This window comes from Bos grunniens, chromosome 23 (assembly GCF_055505025.1).
Source record: "Bos grunniens cultivar Pamir isolate PY7600 chromosome 23, Bosgru_T2T1.0, whole genome shotgun sequence".
NCBI lineage: Eukaryota > Metazoa > Chordata > Mammalia > Artiodactyla > Bovidae > Bos > Bos grunniens.
The window spans coordinates 49616044-49636006 of record NC_141187.1 but is presented as its reverse complement, the minus strand read 5'-3'; the positions used below and the strand labels follow the sequence as shown (position 1 = coordinate 49636006).

General features: G+C 43.4%; 1 protein-coding gene across 2 annotated transcripts in view; it reads right to left on the bottom strand.

Annotated features, from left to right (window-relative positions):
• Positions 1 to 15024, bottom strand: part of SSR1 (signal sequence receptor subunit 1) — a 31095-nt gene extending 16071 nt beyond the window's left edge. For both annotated transcript variants that reach the window (XM_086370358.1, XM_086370359.1), the window contains exons 1-7: positions 14860 to 15024; positions 12339 to 12451; positions 9577 to 9664; positions 8114 to 8376; positions 6286 to 6362; positions 5452 to 5530; positions 4006 to 4099 (exon numbers count right to left, since the gene is read on the bottom strand). In XM_086370358.1, the coding sequence (XP_086226484.1) occupies positions 4006 to 4099; positions 5452 to 5530; positions 6286 to 6362; positions 8114 to 8376; positions 9577 to 9664; positions 12339 to 12451; positions 14860 to 14938 (793 nt within the window). In that variant the 5' untranslated portion in view covers positions 14939 to 15024. The remainder of the gene's footprint in view (positions 1 to 4005; positions 4100 to 5451; positions 5531 to 6285; positions 6363 to 8113; positions 8377 to 9576; positions 9665 to 12338; positions 12452 to 14859) is intronic.
• Between the last annotated feature and the right edge of the window lie 4939 nt (positions 15025 to 19963).

The window sequence follows — 19963 nt, the reverse complement described above, 5'->3', positions numbered from 1 at the left end:
AATTATCTTCCCAGTATAAAAAACACATAGTAAACGTTTACAACGAATGTTTACAAGCTAAAGACTGTGCTTAAGAATTAAACGCCTGAAGTATCACATGAGAGCTGGCCTCTGTGCTTAGGCAGCAGGTTGGTGATGAGGGGCTGCAGGGGTCGGTGCCTGACAGCAAGCACAGACACACCTTCTGGTGAAGAAAGCCCACAACTTTCACCAGGTTTCCAAAAACGCCAGACTATGAATTAATTGCCTTTTCTACCTCTATTTTATTTTTTAAAATAAATAATAATAGCTAATTAATTAGTCTTCACCACCCCCCACCCCCAACAACAAAAATACTTCAGAAATCAGCCATTTACGTGGACACAGCTGTTACTATAGATATGAAATGGTCATTACTGACTCCCAATGTCAACCCCTGCAGCAGAGTTTTAAATACAGAAGTACACGATAAAAGTCTCTAAGAACCTGCAAAGCCTATTTGTTCAACAAGTGAATTTCACTCCAACAGTAGAACGGCCCGCTCCAGCTTACCTTTAACAGTGAGTCTAGAACCTTGCCCACCCACCTGTCTGCCCATCAGTTAAGCAGCAGACACATGAAACAGAGAGCGGCCTGGAGTCATCCAGCTTTGGGGAAAGCGGCTCCAAACGCCACAAAAGCCCAGAAAGTGGCGTTTCATTTCAGCAAAGAAAACTGATGCATATACCACGCCTCTCAGTCTCCAGAGGAAAACCACCACCTCACCACTCCCCTAACCCCCGCAAAACCCAGTGCCCAATCATGACATCTGAAGCCAAGCCTCATGTGTGCAGTTGCATCAGTCGTGTCCGACTCTGTGCGACCCCATAGATGGCAGCCCACCAGGCTCCCCCGTCCCTGGGATTCTCTAGGCAAGAACACTGGAGTGGGTTGCCATTTCCTTCTCCAATGCATGAAAGTGAAAAGTGAAAGGGAAGTTGCTCAGTTGCGTCTGACTCCCAGCGGCCCCATGGACTGCAGCCTACCAGGCTCCTCTATCCATGGGATTTTCCAGGCAAGAGTACTGGAGTGGGGTGCCATTGCCTTCTCCAAAGCCTCATTTTAACTGTAAATGAAAAATAAGGTACCATTCCATAGCATACTGATAGATTAAACATGTGGGAACAAAGCCAGTGGAGGTGATAGAATTCCAGTTGAGCTATTCCAAATCCTGAAAGATGATGCTGTGAAAGTGCTGCACTCAATATGCCAGCAAATTTGCAAAACTCAGCAGTGGCCACAGGACTGGAAAAGGGCAGTTTTCATTCCAATCCCAAAGAAACGCAATGCCAAAGAATGCTCAAACTACCGCATAATTGCACTCATCTCACACGCTAGTAAAGTAATGCTCAAAATTCTCCAAGCCAGGCTTTAGCAGTACGTGAACTGTGAACTTCCTGATGTTCAAGCTGGTTTTAGAAAAAGTAGAGGAACCAGAGATCAAATTGCCAACATCAGCTGGATCATGGAAAAAGCAAGAGAGTTCCAGAAAAACATCTATTTCTGCTTTATTGACTATGCCAAAGCCTTTGACTGTGTGGATCACAAGAAACTGTGGACAATTCTGAAAGAGATGGGAATACCAGACCACCTGATCTGCCTCTTGAGAAATCTGTATGCAGGTCAGGAAGCATCAGTTAGAACTGGACATGGAACACCAGACTGGTTCCAAATAGGAAAAGGAGTATGTCACGGCTGCATATTGTCACCCTGCTTATTTAACTTATATGCAGAGTACATCATGAGAAACGCTGGACTGGAAGAAACACAAACTGGAATCAAGATTGCCGGGAGAAATATCAATAACCTCAGATATGCAGATGACACCACCCTTATGGCAGAAAGTGAAGAGGAACTAAAAAGCCTCTTGATGAAAGTGAAAGTGGAGAGTGAAAAAGTTGGCTTAAAGCTCAACATTCAGAAAACGAAGATCATGGCATCCGGTCCCACCACTTCATGGGAAATAGATGGGGAAACAGTGTCAGACTTTATTTTTCTGGGCTCCAACATCACCGCAGATGGTGACTGCAGCCATGAAATTAAAAGAATCTTACTCCTTGGAAGAAAGTTATGATCAAACTAGATAGCATATTCAAAAGCAGAGACATTACCTTGCCAACAAAGGTTCGTCTAGTCAAGGCTATGGTTTTTCCTGTGGTCACGTATGGATGTGAGAGTTGGACTATGAAGAAGGCTGAGAGCCGAAGAATTGATGCTTTTGAACTGTGGTGTTGGAGAACTCTTGAGAGTCCCTTGGACTGCAAGGAGATCCAACTAGTCCATTCTGAAGGAGATCGGCCCTGGGATTTCTTTGGAAGGAATGATGCTAAAGCTGAACTCCAGTACTTTGGCCACCTCATGCCAAGAGTTGATTCACTGGAAAAGACCCTGATGCTGGGAGGGATTGGGGGCAGGAGGAGAAGGGGACGACAGAGGATGGGATGGCTGGATGGCATCACTGACTCGATGGACGTGAGTCTCAGTGAACTCCGGAAGCTGGTGATAGACACGGAGGCCTGGCGTGCTGCGATTCATGAGGTCGCGGAGAGTCGGACACAACTGAGGGACTGATCTGATCTGATCTGAACACTTGAGGATGATTAGTGAGAGAGGAAGAGAAACAGGAAACATCATACACTGCTGACACTACCACCTTTGGGGAGGGAACAGGAATACTTTCCACAAAGACATACATATGCTTAGACCTAGCTATTCTTTTAGGAAATTATCCCGGGTGGAGAGAGGGCAAAATAGGAGCCTGGGGCCAGATGGTACAAGTGCCAAGGATCTGATACACGGAAGGCGACTGGGCTGCCACCTGGACACGGCTGAGACAGCATACCGCAAAAGGGTCTCATCTCATCATAAGGAAACACCTGTGTGGGATGGTGCCGACTAGGTGACACGATCACTTCATCAACACCAAATCATCATGGTGTACATGCAAAACTAACGTCCCATGTCAACTACACCTCAATCTGGAAAATTATCCCATCATCTTATTTTTAAGAATATTCATTGGAGAATTAATTTTAAGAACCAAAAAACCCTGGAAACAGAAACTGTTCTATCCTTCAACACCGAACAGGCTTAATCAATCCTAACACATTTAAATAAAAGAACTGTAAAAGAATACTATATGGTTGGTAAAAACGAGGTAAGTATGTAAGTAATCACCACAGAGACACCCAAGGCACGAGAACTCAGGCTGTAGAACCATGTGCCACACGATCCCACCTATGAACACAGACACAGAAGCACCAGACATGCACACTGACACGCGTGTAGAAACCGGCTAGAGTAACACGTGAACACAGTGACTCATGGAAAATGGGACTGGTGGAGCCAGCAGGTGGCGTGAAATTTTTCACCTTAAAAAAATGAGGTCATACTGCTTTTATAATGTTTTTTTAAAAGTCTGCTTACCACTGGAGAGAGAGGAAAAAAACTACATTCTCCTATACAGATTAGTATTTCACCAACTGCATATATAATAAAACTGAAATTATATTAGATAAACTCTCAGGCAGTATGGTAGGTTTATTCTTTCAAATACAGTGGGTAGCTGGCAGTTTGTTTTCTAATAAACAGTGGTAGAAAACTGTTGTTCATTAAACTTACTATACGATATTCACATGCTGCACAAGAGCTCTCAATACTGTATCAAATACCATTAAAAAAATTAATTGCCTCACCTCTTCTACTCTGCACTGAAGCAACAGGAAAGAAAAAAAAGATAGGGAAAGGTTAGGAATATAGAGAACTCACACATCTGTACACAAACTGCAGATGCGGAAGTATTTCTAAATTAAAAGTATACATACAGCACACAGTAAAAATGTAAAGCATTCATTAATCACATCAGACTCCAGAAGTAACGAAAAGGTAAGTGCTAAGTAGCATCAACCAGGCTTTTTTTTTTTTGCTAAATCTAAGACATTTACTTCCATTTAAGAGAAAAATTTCCAGCCAAATTTGAGTACTTACTGATCTGGTTCAGAGTTTCCTGAGGAATCCAGCTCATGTCGACGTCGTTTTGACTCGAGGTTCCCATCTCTACCTTCTGAATGGGCCTCTTGCGCTGAGAGAACACAGAAGCACCACGTTACAGGAGCCCCAGCAGCGTTTTATTACTGTCATTTAAAACGACCTCTATCAAGCTACCTGCTGAACTGTCTTTAGATAAACATGTTCTCTGCTAGTTCTAAAACGTATTCCTCAATTATTTTTTTAACTAGACAGGGGGAAACCATATCTACAGCAATTATAAAGAATAAGGAATAAGTCTTCACAATTATTTATTTCCAGTCTTTAACCTTTTCCTCTGCTCTAAGGCTTCATATGTTAATACAACTGGTAGACCAAGTAAGAACTACTATTTATACAATGATTTTTCTCATTTTGGGAATCTGAAGAATACATTTATTTTCACATTCAACAAAATGTGGGGTAATTACTGAAATGTTGCATGCAGATTCCTGCATTGTATCTAAATACACTTAAATAGCTGGTATAAATAAAACAAAAACATGCAATCTCAGTTAAGCTAACAGCCTCCATCTTTGTTCCTTGAGTATTTGCAGCAAAACTCCAAGAAAGAAAAGAGACGGAACTCTACCCTTCAATCCTATTCTTTAAAAAATAATAAACCCCATCTAATTATTTACATAAGAAACCGAATAATTACAGTCTGAAAACTCAATCTGAATACACAGAAAGACAACTGAAAAAAATGGTTTATCCCTAATACATAAATTTATAGCAAAAATGCTATTTTATGAAAATGAGGTAATGAAAGTGATGGAAATTAACGTTTAAGCACTACTTCTCTTTAAAAGATAATGACTTAACATGTACTACCAATATCACAGAGATTTAACTGCCTGCCTAACTGCTTAATAAATAACTGTCTGGAGCCAGTGGACATCAATATATTTGACACAAACCATGTTACACACTGAAAGGAACAGTATGGATTATTCCATTTTGGGGCTTTTGTTTGGAGGGTGGGGAGGAGGGGGAGATGAGGACGCAGGGGAAGAATTAACCACCGTGTTCAAAGCCAGGAGGCCATGACCACACGAGGGCCTTCAACACTAACACTTCACTACTCCAGCAAGAGCAAAATTCGGCCAATTTCACTCTTTCTTTTTCAAACCAAGACTCATTTAATTGCTAATTAGAAATGGGCCCTATGATCAAGAAGCTGCATGGCTAATAAGTAAAATAACACATCCATTAACTGCATGTGGCAGAAAATTCTAAACAAACCCAAACATACCCCCAAGGTCTCATCTTCAAGCTTCATTTTAAAAAGGTGTAAATCTATAAACCCACAGTGAGAGCAAGCAGGCACAAATATGGAGACTGTACTTGGCACTGTACCAACTTCGGAAGACCCCAACAGGAGCTGCTTAGTTCAAGCGTACTTACCTTTCTAGATTCCAGGAGCTGATGAAGGCCAACGACAACCAGCAGCCCGAGACCAGCCAGGAACATGTACATAAATATGCTAATGTCAAAGGAGAAGACAGAAACCTGCTTCAGTTCGTAAGAAATACCACAGCTAATTAAAACTACAACTGAGTTTAACTCAGAAGACCTGTGAGGTAACTGCAATGATAATTCTAATACAACGTATGTTTTCCAAACAATTTGTGGGGAAAAAGTAAAATATTTTAAATTCAACTAAGATGAAGGTAATAGTTTCATGAATTTACCTTTATCTTTAACATCAATTAGTCTTCCCCCTACTCTGCCAAAAGGCACATGATCTACAATAAATGACTTCATAATTTGTTATATTCTAAGCTCAGTTAAAATAAATGCATTAGGTTTTGTTCCTCACAGATTTTGCACGATTTTATTTAGAAACTACTCTTTGTGAATCACAAGTATACACTGAAAAATGATTCGGTATTCACGAAGAATACATTTTTCAAGATAAAAATCTCCTAATATATTTTCAGTAACAATTTTGGAGGCATGCAACTTCCATTAGGCTGTTGACTGTAAAACAATTTAAAGACAGGAAGAACAAAAAGTGAACTATCTTTCTAAATCAATTTTTGTTAGTTTTAACCACCTTTCCTAACGTGCTGTTATTAATCATTGTTGTGAGAATCATCTAAAGTGTAGAGTTAAGTGGTCAAGATTTCACCCCATCCACAGCAGGCTCCATTTTCACCATGAAACACCAGGATGAGACGCGAGCCTCCCAGTCCTGCCTTCTGAGACCAAAATCTACATCCGGCAAAACTCACTTACGTTTCTCCATCTAACCCATCTTCTCTCTCGATAATTGTAACCGTTTGATTGAAGACAGCATCTTGGAAAACATTACCCTGTTAAGAAAAAATAAATCACAAAAATCTGGAATGCACTAGAATAATGAAAGCCTGTAAGATTTCTTCAAACTGTCATCCTAATATGCACTACAGCTCTCTAATCACTTACAATATCCTAAGACTCAACAGAGTCGTGCCTAAGTGTACTAAGTCAGGGACTCAACATTATGACGTTACTTTGTCCTACAAAACAAAGAATGACTCCAACTTTGCTAAAATTGTCCCCACTTTCTTTGAAACCAGGGAAGTGAATACACAGTAAAACGTACAGAAAGAAGCAGAGAACACAGAACACTCTTCAGCTAGAAGCCCTGGCTTCTGCTGTATGTAACCCTTCAAACAAGAAAGGAAAAGCATGAACGTGGGCATTCTGCAGTAGAGCCTTGTTTTAAGAACTAGACTTGAACAAAAGTCAAGTCCATACTGACAATGGGTTGGAAATCAATTTACATTAAACAGTCAGTGACATTCACAGTATCAAAATCTTTTTTTTTGGTGGTCTCAAAATAATTTTGTCAGCTCAATACAATTTCAGTTTTCAAATACATGAGACTCACTGGGACAACACACAGCCGTGCTCCGTGTTCTGTGTGAAGCACTGAGGTAATACTTTTCCAAACTGTCACTATTTATTGCTGAACTGTAACGGTTTAAGTCTTTTTTTTTTTTTTTTCGGTTTAAGTCTTATTTCAAGATCTTTCGATTAGCAAACCAAGATGAAACAGACATTCAAACAGAGCTGAAACTACAGGCATGCTTTTGGATCAAGTTTAATTCTACTTAAAAACAAGATGAAATATATAATCCTGCAAGCTACTAAGCTGTAACATTGAGGAAATTTAGTACATTGTTTTGAAAATAAGAAGGGGAATTCTTGGCAGTACAATGGTTACAACTCAGTGCTCTCAATGCCGGGGCCCGGGTTCAAACCTGGTCAGGGAACTGAAATCACAGAAGCCCAGGAGGTACAGCCAAAAAAAAAAAGATGGAAAAATCTTTTCCACATTCTACTAAGTAGTTTAAAAAAAAACAAAAAAGGAAAACTTAATGGTAGCATTAGAAATTTAATGCAGACGTAAGATAAATACACTGACACTAGGGTGATGAGAAGGTTGAATAAGCTTTCCACAAAGGATGAGATTTCCTTTCCTGAAAGCCTTTTAGATGTGCTCTCATCTGAAGGAGGACCTAACAGTTGGCATCTGGAGGTCAATTCCTGGCAGCAAAACCCTAGTGGGCTCCTCTCACTCACTCACTGGGCACACCTACACTATGGAGTAAGACGCCCGAGAGGCTATTTGGGTCTCATAAACCATAAGCCTTTTTAATATCCTAAAAATATTCGGTTATATTTTATGAGTGTATAAAATGACAGGAAAATAGTCACAGAAAGTCCTTAAAACTTACACCCAGTAGTAGTAAAATGGGCAAAATGCAAGTGACAGAAAGCACAAAGATCACTGAATATGTATGAACACCTGAAGAAGCCGTGGATTCCACTTTCTTTTCCAGAACTTTCCTAGCCTGCACTCACTCGTCTCCAGGACGCAGCACTTGTCACGCCGTGATGTCTGTTTACACTCCTCTGGCCCACTGCATTACAGACTCAAAGACAGATATGTGTAATCTACCTTTGCCTGCCCGCTGCCCATCAATTTCAACCACCAAACAGGCACTCGAACGAATAAACACAATAGTACTTAGACGTCAACTGTCCTCACGCGCCCCTAACTTAAGGAGGGCCTTACATTCAGATCCTTGTAGTTCAGGTTGATGACCAGACCGAAGGGCCGGCCCCCCATGGGCTCTGCGGGGATGAAGGAGTACTCAAAGGTTGCCTGTCTCTGGGGCGGCACGACCGTGTTCAGAGGAAGAGCGGTGAAATTCTGGATATAAAACTGGTAGTCCTGAGGGTAACGGAATGAGGCGTCCAGAGACTCGACGATAAAATCTTCTGTACCCTTGTTTGTAAAGCCTACCAGGAACTTCACAATGTTATTTGCTGGAAAATCTACGAAACAAAAAAGAGGAAGGTTAGAAAACATTTAAAAGGTACAAAAGACACAGACGTTACAAATGGATTCTGACGTCTGTTCCTGCTGTGTATGGAATTGGTTTCAGAACCCATTTCAGGAGAACATTGCAGCCGTGCTCCAGCAGCTTCAGTGTAAGCTGAAACCCTTGTTGACATGCCAGCGCTCCAACTGAAGAGCTCAATGGAGCTGCCAAGTCGCCAGGAGCAGCGGGCGCTGTGCTGCCGCAGTCAGGGCCCCCAGGGCGGCTGCGCGTGGTGCAGAGCTCACCAGCGGCGCCACTCAGGCTCTGCCGGCTGTGCAGACAGTGGAGAGGAGAGTGACAGGGAAGGGACACCTGAGATTCACCTGCAAACTGTAACGTCTGTCAGACGCTAAAAAAAAACCCTTATCTACTTTAGGCAGTTACTCAGAATGCAGATCTGAAGGTTAAGACCCACGGAGGCAGCTACAAAAAAAAAAAAAACTAGGAAAACAAAAACCTTTCAATCAAATCACACTTTCTGTAGACATAGAGCTGGAATGTACATGGGAATAAAACAGAGAGCTTGAGAAGGCCCCTCAAATGAATAATCTCCTATAATAAGTATCCAATAATCATTTACAGAGCTACTAATCCGCTGAAGCACAGGTTTGGGGCCAGATGGACCTGAGTCTAAACCGTCTTCACAGCCTGTTCACTGAGAGTGACCCTGAGCAGCAGTGACCTCTGAATCAGTTTAGCAACTCTTCTCTTGGGGTTCCCGTTAGGATTCAGTGAACACACACAAAATACTCAAAACGTCGGCTCTCAATAAATGTTAGCCATTTATTTTCTTTTAACGCAACACAGGCGTTAATAAAAAAAAGATTTATTATTTCACTAGTATTTACACTCAAAATATGAATGTTAATTTTACTGTGGCAGTTTGGATAAAGTTTAAAAACAGTATCTTTCAAGGGGACATTTAATTTCTAGTTAAAATGGATAGTATTTATCTTCCCCTTTAGTTTCAAAGCCAGAAACGATACTTTACAGATACCTGTATTCACACATATATTAGCAGGTTTTTTTCCCCAAAATGTGTCTGCACTATATTTGCAGAAATAAAGATCTTTATCATCATTGCTTCCCCAACAAGTGAGCTTGTCATTTAAAACACTCCTGTGTCTGAATTACAACCACATCCCCTGCTCACCTTCTCCTTTCACAAACAGGATGGTTGTATCTGCACTTGGCGAAGCTTCAGGTTCACCCGATACATCATCTTCCTCTTTATCTTCAGCCTAAAAGAAATGCTGAAAACCTATTACTATGGGGAAAAGCACAGCATCATGTAAGAATAGTGACTTCACTGGATTTGGGACAATATATTAGTATACTGCATCTCCAAGGCTGTGCTGAGATCAGTAGTGGAATGAACAGTTACGTGCATATAGATCCCCCAGGGATTCTGCAACTGTAACTGAGAGTGAAGCCTGAGATTCTGTATTTCTAACAAGGATCCACCAAATGCCCATGAAGCTGGTACTTAGATTACACTCTGAACTGCAAGGTTCTAGAGCCCAAGTGGGTAAGTTTTCTATAAAGTCTGAAACTTTGAAAACCGTATTTTTCAAAAGGACATATAATTTCTAGTTAAAATGGACAGTATTAATTTTCCCCCTTAAATGCCAGGAACACTACTTTCCAAGAAAAGAAGTAGTCTCAAACACAGTCTTCAATTCCCTCCCCAACAAAGGGGAAAGGAGGGGCCGGTCTAAGGACTCAGATATCAAATCCTTTCAGCTTTGGAACCGAGGTTCCCCCTGCAAGTATGCAGCTGCAGGCGCAGGAGGCGAGCAGCCAGAGCCAACATGGAGAAGGTGGCAGGGCTGGCGCGGGCCCGCGGGCTGCTTCTGCCGCCCCTGCTCCAGGCCTGGTTATGAGTCATCCAGTCCCAATTTACAGAACGACCTCCCTGCGAGAAGTCGGCACACCATTGGGAAGAAACGGTCTTTAAAAAAACGTGACTAGGGAAATAATGAGGTGGCCAGCAAGCAATCGCTCAGTCGTGTCTGACTCTTTGCGATCCCATGGACTGTAATCTACCAGACTTCTCTGTCCATGGGATTTTCCAGGCAAGAAAGAGTACTGGAGTGGGTTGCCATTTCCTTCTCCAGGTGATATTCCTGACTCAGGAATCAAACCCAGGTCTCCTGCATTGCAGGTAGACACTTTACCCTCTGAGCCACCAGGGAAGCCCCATTATGAGGTGGAGATGTCCTGAAATTCAATTAAATTTGCACGACTCAGAACATTTACTACTAATCACTGAATCGTACGCTTAAAGTGAGAAAGTATCATGATATGTAAATAATATTTCAATAACATTGTTTTAAAAAGGTCAACAGAGCAAAGACTATCTTACATTTTAAAATTTCTCCACACCCACCTCATATGTTTAAGGGAACGTAGGAACCATAAACTTGTCAAATACGGGGAAAAGGAGACACTTGAGAAACAAGAGAAATCACCCTATGACCTGATCACAGGAGTCATCAGCATTAAGAAGTGAGGAGGCAAAGGAGGCAGCGGAGCAGGCAGCAGCGGCAGAACCGAGAAAACCCGGAAGGGCCATGAGGCCAGCGAGGAGGGGCACTCAGCAAAGGCTCAGGGCGGAGACCGGGCCAGGAACCTGGCCACGAGGCCACTGGCGCCACAGCAAGATGGGTTCACGAGATTCGTGGAGCTGACCGACCACTGTGAGAGAACGAACGGGAAACGAGCAGAAGAGACAGCTGTACAAAGCGCTCTTCTAAGAACTGTGCTGGTAAAAAGGAAACCTGTTAGCAACTTAAGGTGGAGAACACCAAGTGGAGGGGTGTGGGCACATCTGTAGCTTAACAGAAATAAGTCACCGAGAAAAATCAACGCTGGAAGCCACAAGAAGAAAGAGGATAATAAGCAAGATCCCACAGGACCAGACAGGGAGAAGGTGGGAGGGCCCACCCTAGAGGAGAGTAAAAACAACTCTCTGAAGGGAAAGACGCAGACAAGACGGTGAGTAATCTATTCAGAAGAACTCAAGTTCCATTTGACAGAGTTCACACTGATGGCCTTCACTCTGACATCAAAGACCACATTGTTGCGAAGACTTCAAAGAGAAACGAATTTTGGAGTTTGAGAGTGGTTCAAGATTCTCCGTAGGATAAATTACAGTAGTCTGAGAGAGAAAATAAGCTAGAAAGTGGAGTGAAAGTGTGAGTTTCTGAGTCATGCCTGACTCTGTGACCCACGGACTGTCGCCCACCAGGTCTCAGCTACCAGCGTGCCACAGTGATCCTACTTGTAGCTCAATGTGTCTGCTGTCATACTGGAATTTTATAGTAAAAGCTTCAAAATCAGACAACTTCTAGATCTTTTCCAAGCCCTCTCTATGAGGAATCTTCATGGCACATAGTTTACACATTGTTTTTTGTCTACTCCTCACCCCTGGCAGCAAAACGCATACATGCTGTCCCAGAACAGAAAGAGCGCGGGAGGAGAGAGGCTGTCTGGCCTGTTCACCCAGGGAATCCAGAACAGCGCCTGGTACACTGCAGGAACTCACAGATACACTGCTTACGGAGGGAAGGAAGGAGAGGAGAGGAAAGGAAGACCCAGAGAGGTAAGCTGCCCAAGGTCAGCAAGTTAAGCGGGGTATGTCCCAAACCCACCAACCGGTCCAGCGGTCCTACTCCGCTGCCTTAAAGACTCCTGTCCATGTCATCTTGGACTGTTCTGTTTCATGTCTCCTTCCTTCTGCCCAAAAATACTAAGGAATTATCCTCAGTGACTGGCCTCATTCTCCCAACTTCAATCCACTCTGATCCCAGTCACAAACCTCTAAAGGCAAACAGTTTAATACCATATTTGTCTATAGAAGGAATAAATTCTAAATACATTATATACACGTAATAAATCGAGCACAGCACTAACCAAATCTGTCGGTTCATCTTCTTCCACCTCTGCTTCATCGTCTTCATCTTCAATTATAGAATCTTCCACGGTTTCTTCATCTTCTGTAAGATCCTGCGCCACTGCCAATGAGCCTAACAATAAAACACGAAACAAGCAGTTAACCTTTACCCTGGAATACCAACTTTTCCTTTTGTAAAGGCAACAAAAATTTTCCCTCAGAACAACTCAATCTCCCAGTCCACTCAAGTGATGACAAATTACAATGCCTCTAAGAACATTCAGATGATCTTATCTTACTGCTAGTCTTACCAACTGCACATTAATTTTAGCGGGAAATGCTGTTTAACTTTAAAAAGCAGCTGGAAAAATGAATTGCTAAAACTACAGATGCCGTAAAGGCCAAATAAATAAATTCAGGCAATTTTGTTAAACATATTAAAAGTAACAAAGTAAGTTTGTTTTAAAACTAAAAAGCTCTACATTTTAATCCATCATTAACCATATAAAACAAACCAAAAAAAAAAAAATCCAGGCCTAAAGGAAAATAGCAATCTAAATATCTAGGCAAGAAACTGTTTATTAAAGTTCACAACAGCTCAAAACTCTTAGTACTTTATAGCATATAACTCCAAGGAACAAACATCTGTATGATACCTATGGTAAAAACTAGCTCTCATAAAACACATTTGATTTAGTAAAAACTATATCAGCAATTTCAGAGTTGAGAGCTGAGAAAGCATGCATTTATTTTTGCATACAGCTTCAAAAATGTTTTAAGATACTTCTTATAATCCCTACACTTAAAGTCATAGTGAAAGTTAAGCATAACTTTAATCCCAAAAAATTATAAATCCTAATTTTATAGGCAAAAATACATGTCACATTAAATCTATTTCAGGCAAGGCCCTCAGAAGAAATTTCAAAGTTTCAGAGACTCTTCCAACACTTCTCAGAAAGAATGATGATGTGGCAATTCAGTATAGGGGGGAAAATGAAAAAGCATGTGTACACGCTGTAAACCCAGAAGAAACAGTAAATTCTAAGAACTCTGCATTTCAAGCCTTTTCCACCTCCCTGAGTTCTTACCACAGTTAAGATTTAAGTCAACTGTTAACACTGAACCACATTTCATGAACTGAAAGTCAGCTTCTACTGCTTCTTGAACAAACCGAAACAGTGCATTCATAATTTACAATAAAACTAGTAAGAAGACTACATCTGACATGATAAAGTAATACTTAAATTTCAAAACTTCTCAATAAATGCACTGGCTTTCACCCAAAATTTACTGAACGTTTTTATGCTAACCAGTAACAATTTTGTGCCTTAAAAAAAATCTAACACTTTTCTATTGGAAAAATTAAGAGAAAATATGTTTTGAAAGACAGACCCTAAGGCACCCCCCTAAAAAAAAAAACAAAGATACCCAGATAACTGATGTTTCTTAAGAAAATGTTCTAAAGCCAGAAAAAATATAGTCCAGATTCTAGACAAATACGATCACCAAATTTTCCTAAAGAAAATAAAAACAACAACCAGGAAAGCAACTCCTAAAGGAAAAGCATTCCTATTCAAATTTGCAAATGAATTAACAATTGTGGTTAATTCTCAAACTTGGTTTTCTATCCGTTAAACAGAAATCAGTCAGTTCACTTTTCTTTGCAAAAAGAACACGTGAAGGGCTGTCACTATCATTCACTTTGCCACACAGCTTGCTTAAACTTACAGGAATTCTAGCGATCATATGGTCAGACTAACGTCCATAGAGAAAACTGCAGTTCAAGACAGAATCAGGGCAAGAAGCCAAGTCTCCACATTTTCATCGTCCCCTGTCACACCAGATAAACTGTAGGAATACATCTAAATAACGAAACAGACTACATTTTTTTTCAGGACTATGCGATGCATCCACGAAACAAACAAAAAAAGTTAACAAAAAAAGGGGCGCAAAAGGAGGGCTGGAATAATGGACGTGCCCAAGGATTCCGCAGCCCGTCTGGACGCAGGGCTGCACTGGCAGACGAGCACGGGGGGTTTGGTGAAGCCAAGACACCCGGGGACGCAGACGGCTGCGCTGATACACGGGGGAAAGACCGGAGGCCGAGCAGTGTGCCCGGGCCCGCAAACACCCCGGTTTCGGCAAATGAATGGAGGACGCCAGGCCTGGAAGCCAGGGACACGTCAGCTCAGCGCCGAGGGGAGGGCAGGGCAGGGGGCGGAGCGGCAGCCGCGGGCGGTCAGCGGTCCCAGAGCGCTCCGGCCGGCCCGCCCGCCGCCCCCGCCGGCCGGGGCTCCGGGCGCCCCCGACCCTCCGTGCCGGGACCGGGCCCCTGCGGGGCCTGGCGCGCGGGGCCGCACTGCGCGCCGGGGGCGGGGATGGGGCCCACGGGCCACCAAGGGAGGCCGACGGGGAGACTCCGGCCCCGGGGGGACCCCGACCCGGGGGGCGCCGCGGCCGCCTACGGCCTCACGCCTGCCCGGTCCCACGGCGGCTCCCGCCCACCAGGCCGAACCCCTCGACCCACGGCCCCGGCCTCACCTCCTGGGCCGACTCGGAGCAGGAGGGTGGCGGGGAACACCAGCAGGAGAAGCAACAGCAGGCGGCGAAGGGAACTCATGGCGCGGCCGCTCCGGCGTCCAGGGCCCGACCGGGAGAGCTCTCGGCCTCTCCGGCGCGAATGGCGTTACTCTTCATCCGGGCTCCGGGGGAGGGGCGGGGCACGCACCGCGCACGGCCTTCGTCACGCTCCTCCTACGTGAGAGGGGCGGGGTACGCACCACGCATGGCACTCGCCACGCCCCTTCCCGACGTGGCGGCTGGGTCCCAGCGGTGGGGGAGCGCGGGCAGCGCCGGGAGTCACGTGACAGGTTGCTAGGTCCTCCGAGATTCCCGCGAGACCTCCGAGAATCCCGCGAGAGTCCGCCTCCCATCACGGCCAAGGGCTGGCGGCGAACTGCCCTTTTGCCGCTCACCGCGCCATCCATCCCTCTCTCCCAGTTAGCGGTTCCTTTATTTGACGATCAGCTTGGAAGTCTTTGTGCAATTGAAGAGTAATGCCGCTTAATATAAGGAACATGAACTGCCTGTTTTACAAACTATGCGAAAGCCTTTGACTGTGTGGATCACAATAAACTGTGGAAAATTCTGAAAGAGATGGGAATACCAGACCACCTGACCTGCCTCTTGAGAAACCTGTCTGCAGGTCAGGATGCAACAGTTAGAACTGGTTCCAATAAGAAAAGGAGTACGTCAAGCCTGTATATTGTCACCCTGCTTAATTAACTTATATGCAGAGTACATCATGAGAAACGCTGGGCTGGAGGAAGCACAAGCTGGAATCAAGATTGCCAGGAGAAATATCAATAAGCTCAGATATGCAGATGACACCACTCTTATGGCAGAAAGTGAAGAGGAACTAAAAAGCCTCGATGAAAGTGAAAGAGGAGAGTGAAAAAGTTGGCTTAAAGCTCAACATTCAGAAAACTAAGATCGTGGCATCTGGTCCCATCACTTCATGGCAAATAGATGGGGAAACAGTGGCTGACTTTATTTTTTTGGGCTCCAAAATCACTGCAGATGGTGACTGCAGCCATGAAATTAAAAGACGCTTGCTCCTTGGAAGCAAAGTTATGGCCAACCTAGACAGCATATTAAAAAGCAGAGACATTACTTTGTCAACAGAGGTCCGTCTAGTCAACGCTATGGTTTTTCCAGTGGTCATGTATGGATGTGAGAGTTGGACTATAAAGAAAGCTGAGTGCCAAAGAATTCATGCTTTTGAACTGTGTTATTGGAGAAGACTCTTTGAGAGTCCCTTGGACTGCAAGGAGATCCAACAAGTCCATCCTAAAGGAAATCAGTCTGATGTTGAAGGTGAAACGCCAATACTCTGGCCACCTGATGCGAAGAGCTGATTCATTGGAAAAGACCCTGATGCTGGGAAAGATTGAGGGCAGGAGGAGACGGGGATGACGGAGGATGAGATGGTTGGGTGGCATCACAGACTCAATGGACATGAGTTTGGGTAAACTCCGGGAGTTGGTGATGGACAGGGAGGCCTGGCGTGCTGTGGTTCATGGGGTCGAAAAGAGTTGGACACGACTGAGTGACTAAACTGACTGACTGACTGAAACTGCCTGTGTGTGGCACTGAAAAGCAAGAATATGCTTGGAATATATAATTGTTAAAAAAATCCAAAGCATAAAAAATACACATTGGAAAATGTTGTTTCCGCACCACCACCATCACCACCCCACCCTTGCAGACACCCTCGTCCACAGTTAAACAGTAACAGTTCTTAAATTCTTACCTGACAGTCCAGTGCTAGAAGTCACCTGGTACAGTGCCTACCATAGAGCAAGTGTTTAGGAAATACATAATGTGGATGGCAGTGGCTGTACTCTTTGCTTCTCTTCTAGTGTGGACTTTGAGTTGCTGCCAGCAATCTGGTATGTCATGCAATCAAACAATGTGAACTCCAGGTACCAGTGGACGAGACCTTCCAGAGAAGTCACAGGGATGATGAAACAAGCTAACCCTTGGTGTGCTCACTGTTGCCATTCCCTGTCATTCAGTCGCTGAAAATATTTATAAGCTGTGTATTGTTAACTGAGACACATTAAGCTTAGTAACTTCCCCAAGGCTTAAAAGCTAGTCTAGTGGCAGATGCTAAGATTTGAACCTGGCAGTCTGATTCCAGCAGTGGACACAGGACTGGAAAAGGTCAGTTTTCATTCAAATCCCAAAGAAAGGCAATGCCAAAGAATGTTCAAACTACCACACAATTGCACTCATATCGCACGCTAGCAAAGCAACGCTCACAATTTTCCAAGCCAGACTTCAACAGTATGTGAACTTAGAACTTCCAGATGTTCAAGCTGGATTTAGAAAAGGCAGAGGAACCAGAGATCAAGTTGCCAACATTTGCTGGGTCATAGAAAAAATAAGAGAATTCCAGAAAAACATCTACTTTTGCTTTATTGACTACACCAAAGCCTTTGATTGTGTGGATTACAACAAACTGTGTAGAATTCTTAGAGATGGGAATACCAGGCCACCTTACCTGCCTCCTGAGAAATCTGTATGCAGGTCAAGAAGCAACAGTTAGAACCAAACATGAAACAATGGACTGGTTCCAAATTGGGAAAGGAGTTCCTCAAGGCTGTACACTGTCACCCTGCTTATTTAACTTATATGCAGAGTACATCATTGGAAATGCCAGGCTAGATGAAGCACAAGCTGGAATCAAGATTGTTGGGAGAAATATCAATAATCTCAGATATGCAGATGATACCACCCTTATGGCAGAAAACGAAGAGAAATTAAACAGCCTCTTGATGAAAGTGAAAGAGGAGAGTGAAAAAGCTGGATTAAAACTAAACATTCAAAAAACTAAAATCATGGCATCCAGTCCCATCACTTCATGACAAATAGATGGGGAAACAATGGAAACAGTGACAGGCTTTATTTTCTTGGGCCCCAAAATCACTGCAGATGGTGATTGTAGCCACCATTACTGCAGATGGTGATTGCAGGTGCTTGCTCCTTGGAAGAAAAGCTATGACCAACCTAGACAGCATACCAAAAAGCAGAGACATTAACTTTGCCAACAGAGGTCCATCCAGTCAAAGCTCTGGTTTTTCCAGTCTTCATGTATGGATGTGAGAGTTGAGTATGTATGGATGTGAAAGAAAGCTGAGTGCCAAAGAATTGATGCTTTTGAACTTGGGTGTTGGAGAAGATCTGAGAGTCCCTTGGACTGCAAGGAGATCAAACCAGTCAATTCTAAAGGAAATCAGTCCTGAATATGCTGAAGCTGAAACTCCCAATACTTTGGCCACCTGATGCGAAGAACTGACCCATTGGGAAAGATCCTGATGCTGGGAAAGATTGCAGGCGGGAGGAGAAGGGGACAACAGAGGATAAGATGGTTGGATGGCATCACCGACTCGATGGACATGAGTTTGAGCAAGCTGCAGGAGTTGGTGATGGACAGGGAAGCCTGCCGTGCTGCAGTCTATGGGGTCACAAAGAGTTGGACACGACTGAACTGAACTAATTCCAGGCTGTCACTGGCCTGCTTTTTCCTGCACTGGCTCTGCTCAAACTGTTTGTCTCTATATGTCATCATGCTGTGTATTTAGAATCACCTCTTCTCTCTGTCCCTGGACCAGGGCTATCTCCCTGACTCTCTTCCCTTCAGAGGGCTCATTTCTGGCAGAGGACTGTCATTCCTGATATTAAAGAGATCCCTAGTAAGGTCTGTGGCTCCAGTTCTCAGGATGTGTTTCTCCAGAGACTGAACATACGAGGATAATGCAGTTTAGGCTTAAACTGGGACTTTGACTCTAGTTTTATTATTAAATGGTTACTAATAGATTTTTATTTGGGACTGGAATTTTAGACAGTTAGCCACTAAAGGTGCAACAGGGGCAAAGTGTGCCTTCTTGGGGTGGGATTGATGTGAAAATCAGATCATACAAACAGAAAACAGAGAGATCTGTGTGACTGTCCAACTGGCACAAAAATAAAACACAGTAGCCTATGGCTTATTGAAGTAAAATCCTAGCCCTGATCTGGGTACCCACAAATTGTGCACTGTTGCCATTTCCCTTCTCCCCGTAATGAGCAGAGTTCCCTGGGAACCGACCCAGAGCCCTCCCCCTCGCTGGATCCCCACACCTCTATGCTTTATTTCTCTTGCTTACTCATCTACCTCCTTGAAGATCTGTGTTTTCCAGAAATACACCATACCCTGGTTATTCCCATTCTTATAGCTCAGGCAAACTCACTGTGGATTCTCCACTTCTGTTATTTTACTTCCTTGGCAGAACTTTCTTTTTCTTTGATTTCTTAAGATTTCCCTCAGCATCATTAGATGCTGTCTGTTAAACCTTGGTTTTTGTTCTGGGTGTTCCCCAGGTAGCAGAGTAGCTAAATAACTTTCTCCTGACCTTAAGTCTTAGCTCAAGGACCACGTCCTCAGTGAGGCTCACCCTCACTCCCAGTTTAAAATTACAACCCCCAGCCCTTCCCTTGCACTCTCAATTTCTTTTCTCTGTTCTCTCTCTCTCTTTTTTTTATAGCTCCTTTTGTCTTCTAATACAATATACAGTTTATTACATCGCCTGTCTGTCACATGTTGGGACCAGGGATTTTTGTACCTTTAGTCAATGATATAGAACAGCACCTGACATTGGTGATAACTCAGAAAATATCTGTTGCATTTGTTGTACTATTACAAGTGACATCTTTCCCTCACAAATTTGCAACCTAAGTTCAATCGTAGACTTAATAAGAAGTGAAAAACTATCAAGCAAAAAAGAAGTTACATTTATTATATGCAAGCAAAGACTTCTGTGCTCTTTCACCCGGCAAGGACGTCCTAACCGCCTCCCTGTTTCACTCTCAGAGCTAAAGATCACCTGTCCTTTTCATTTGTCTTTGAAATCGCTTTGCACACGTAACTTCCCTTTTGTTTCCTCTGTCACTGTTTTTGTTTCTGGCCTCCATTTTTCTTGTAGCATCTTATCTGGTACTTTTGATTCTAGCATCATCCACCATCACTACACTTCATACATCACTATTCAAAATGCATACTGTTTTTCTTTTTTTTTTTGGCCATGCTGCATGGCTTGTGGGT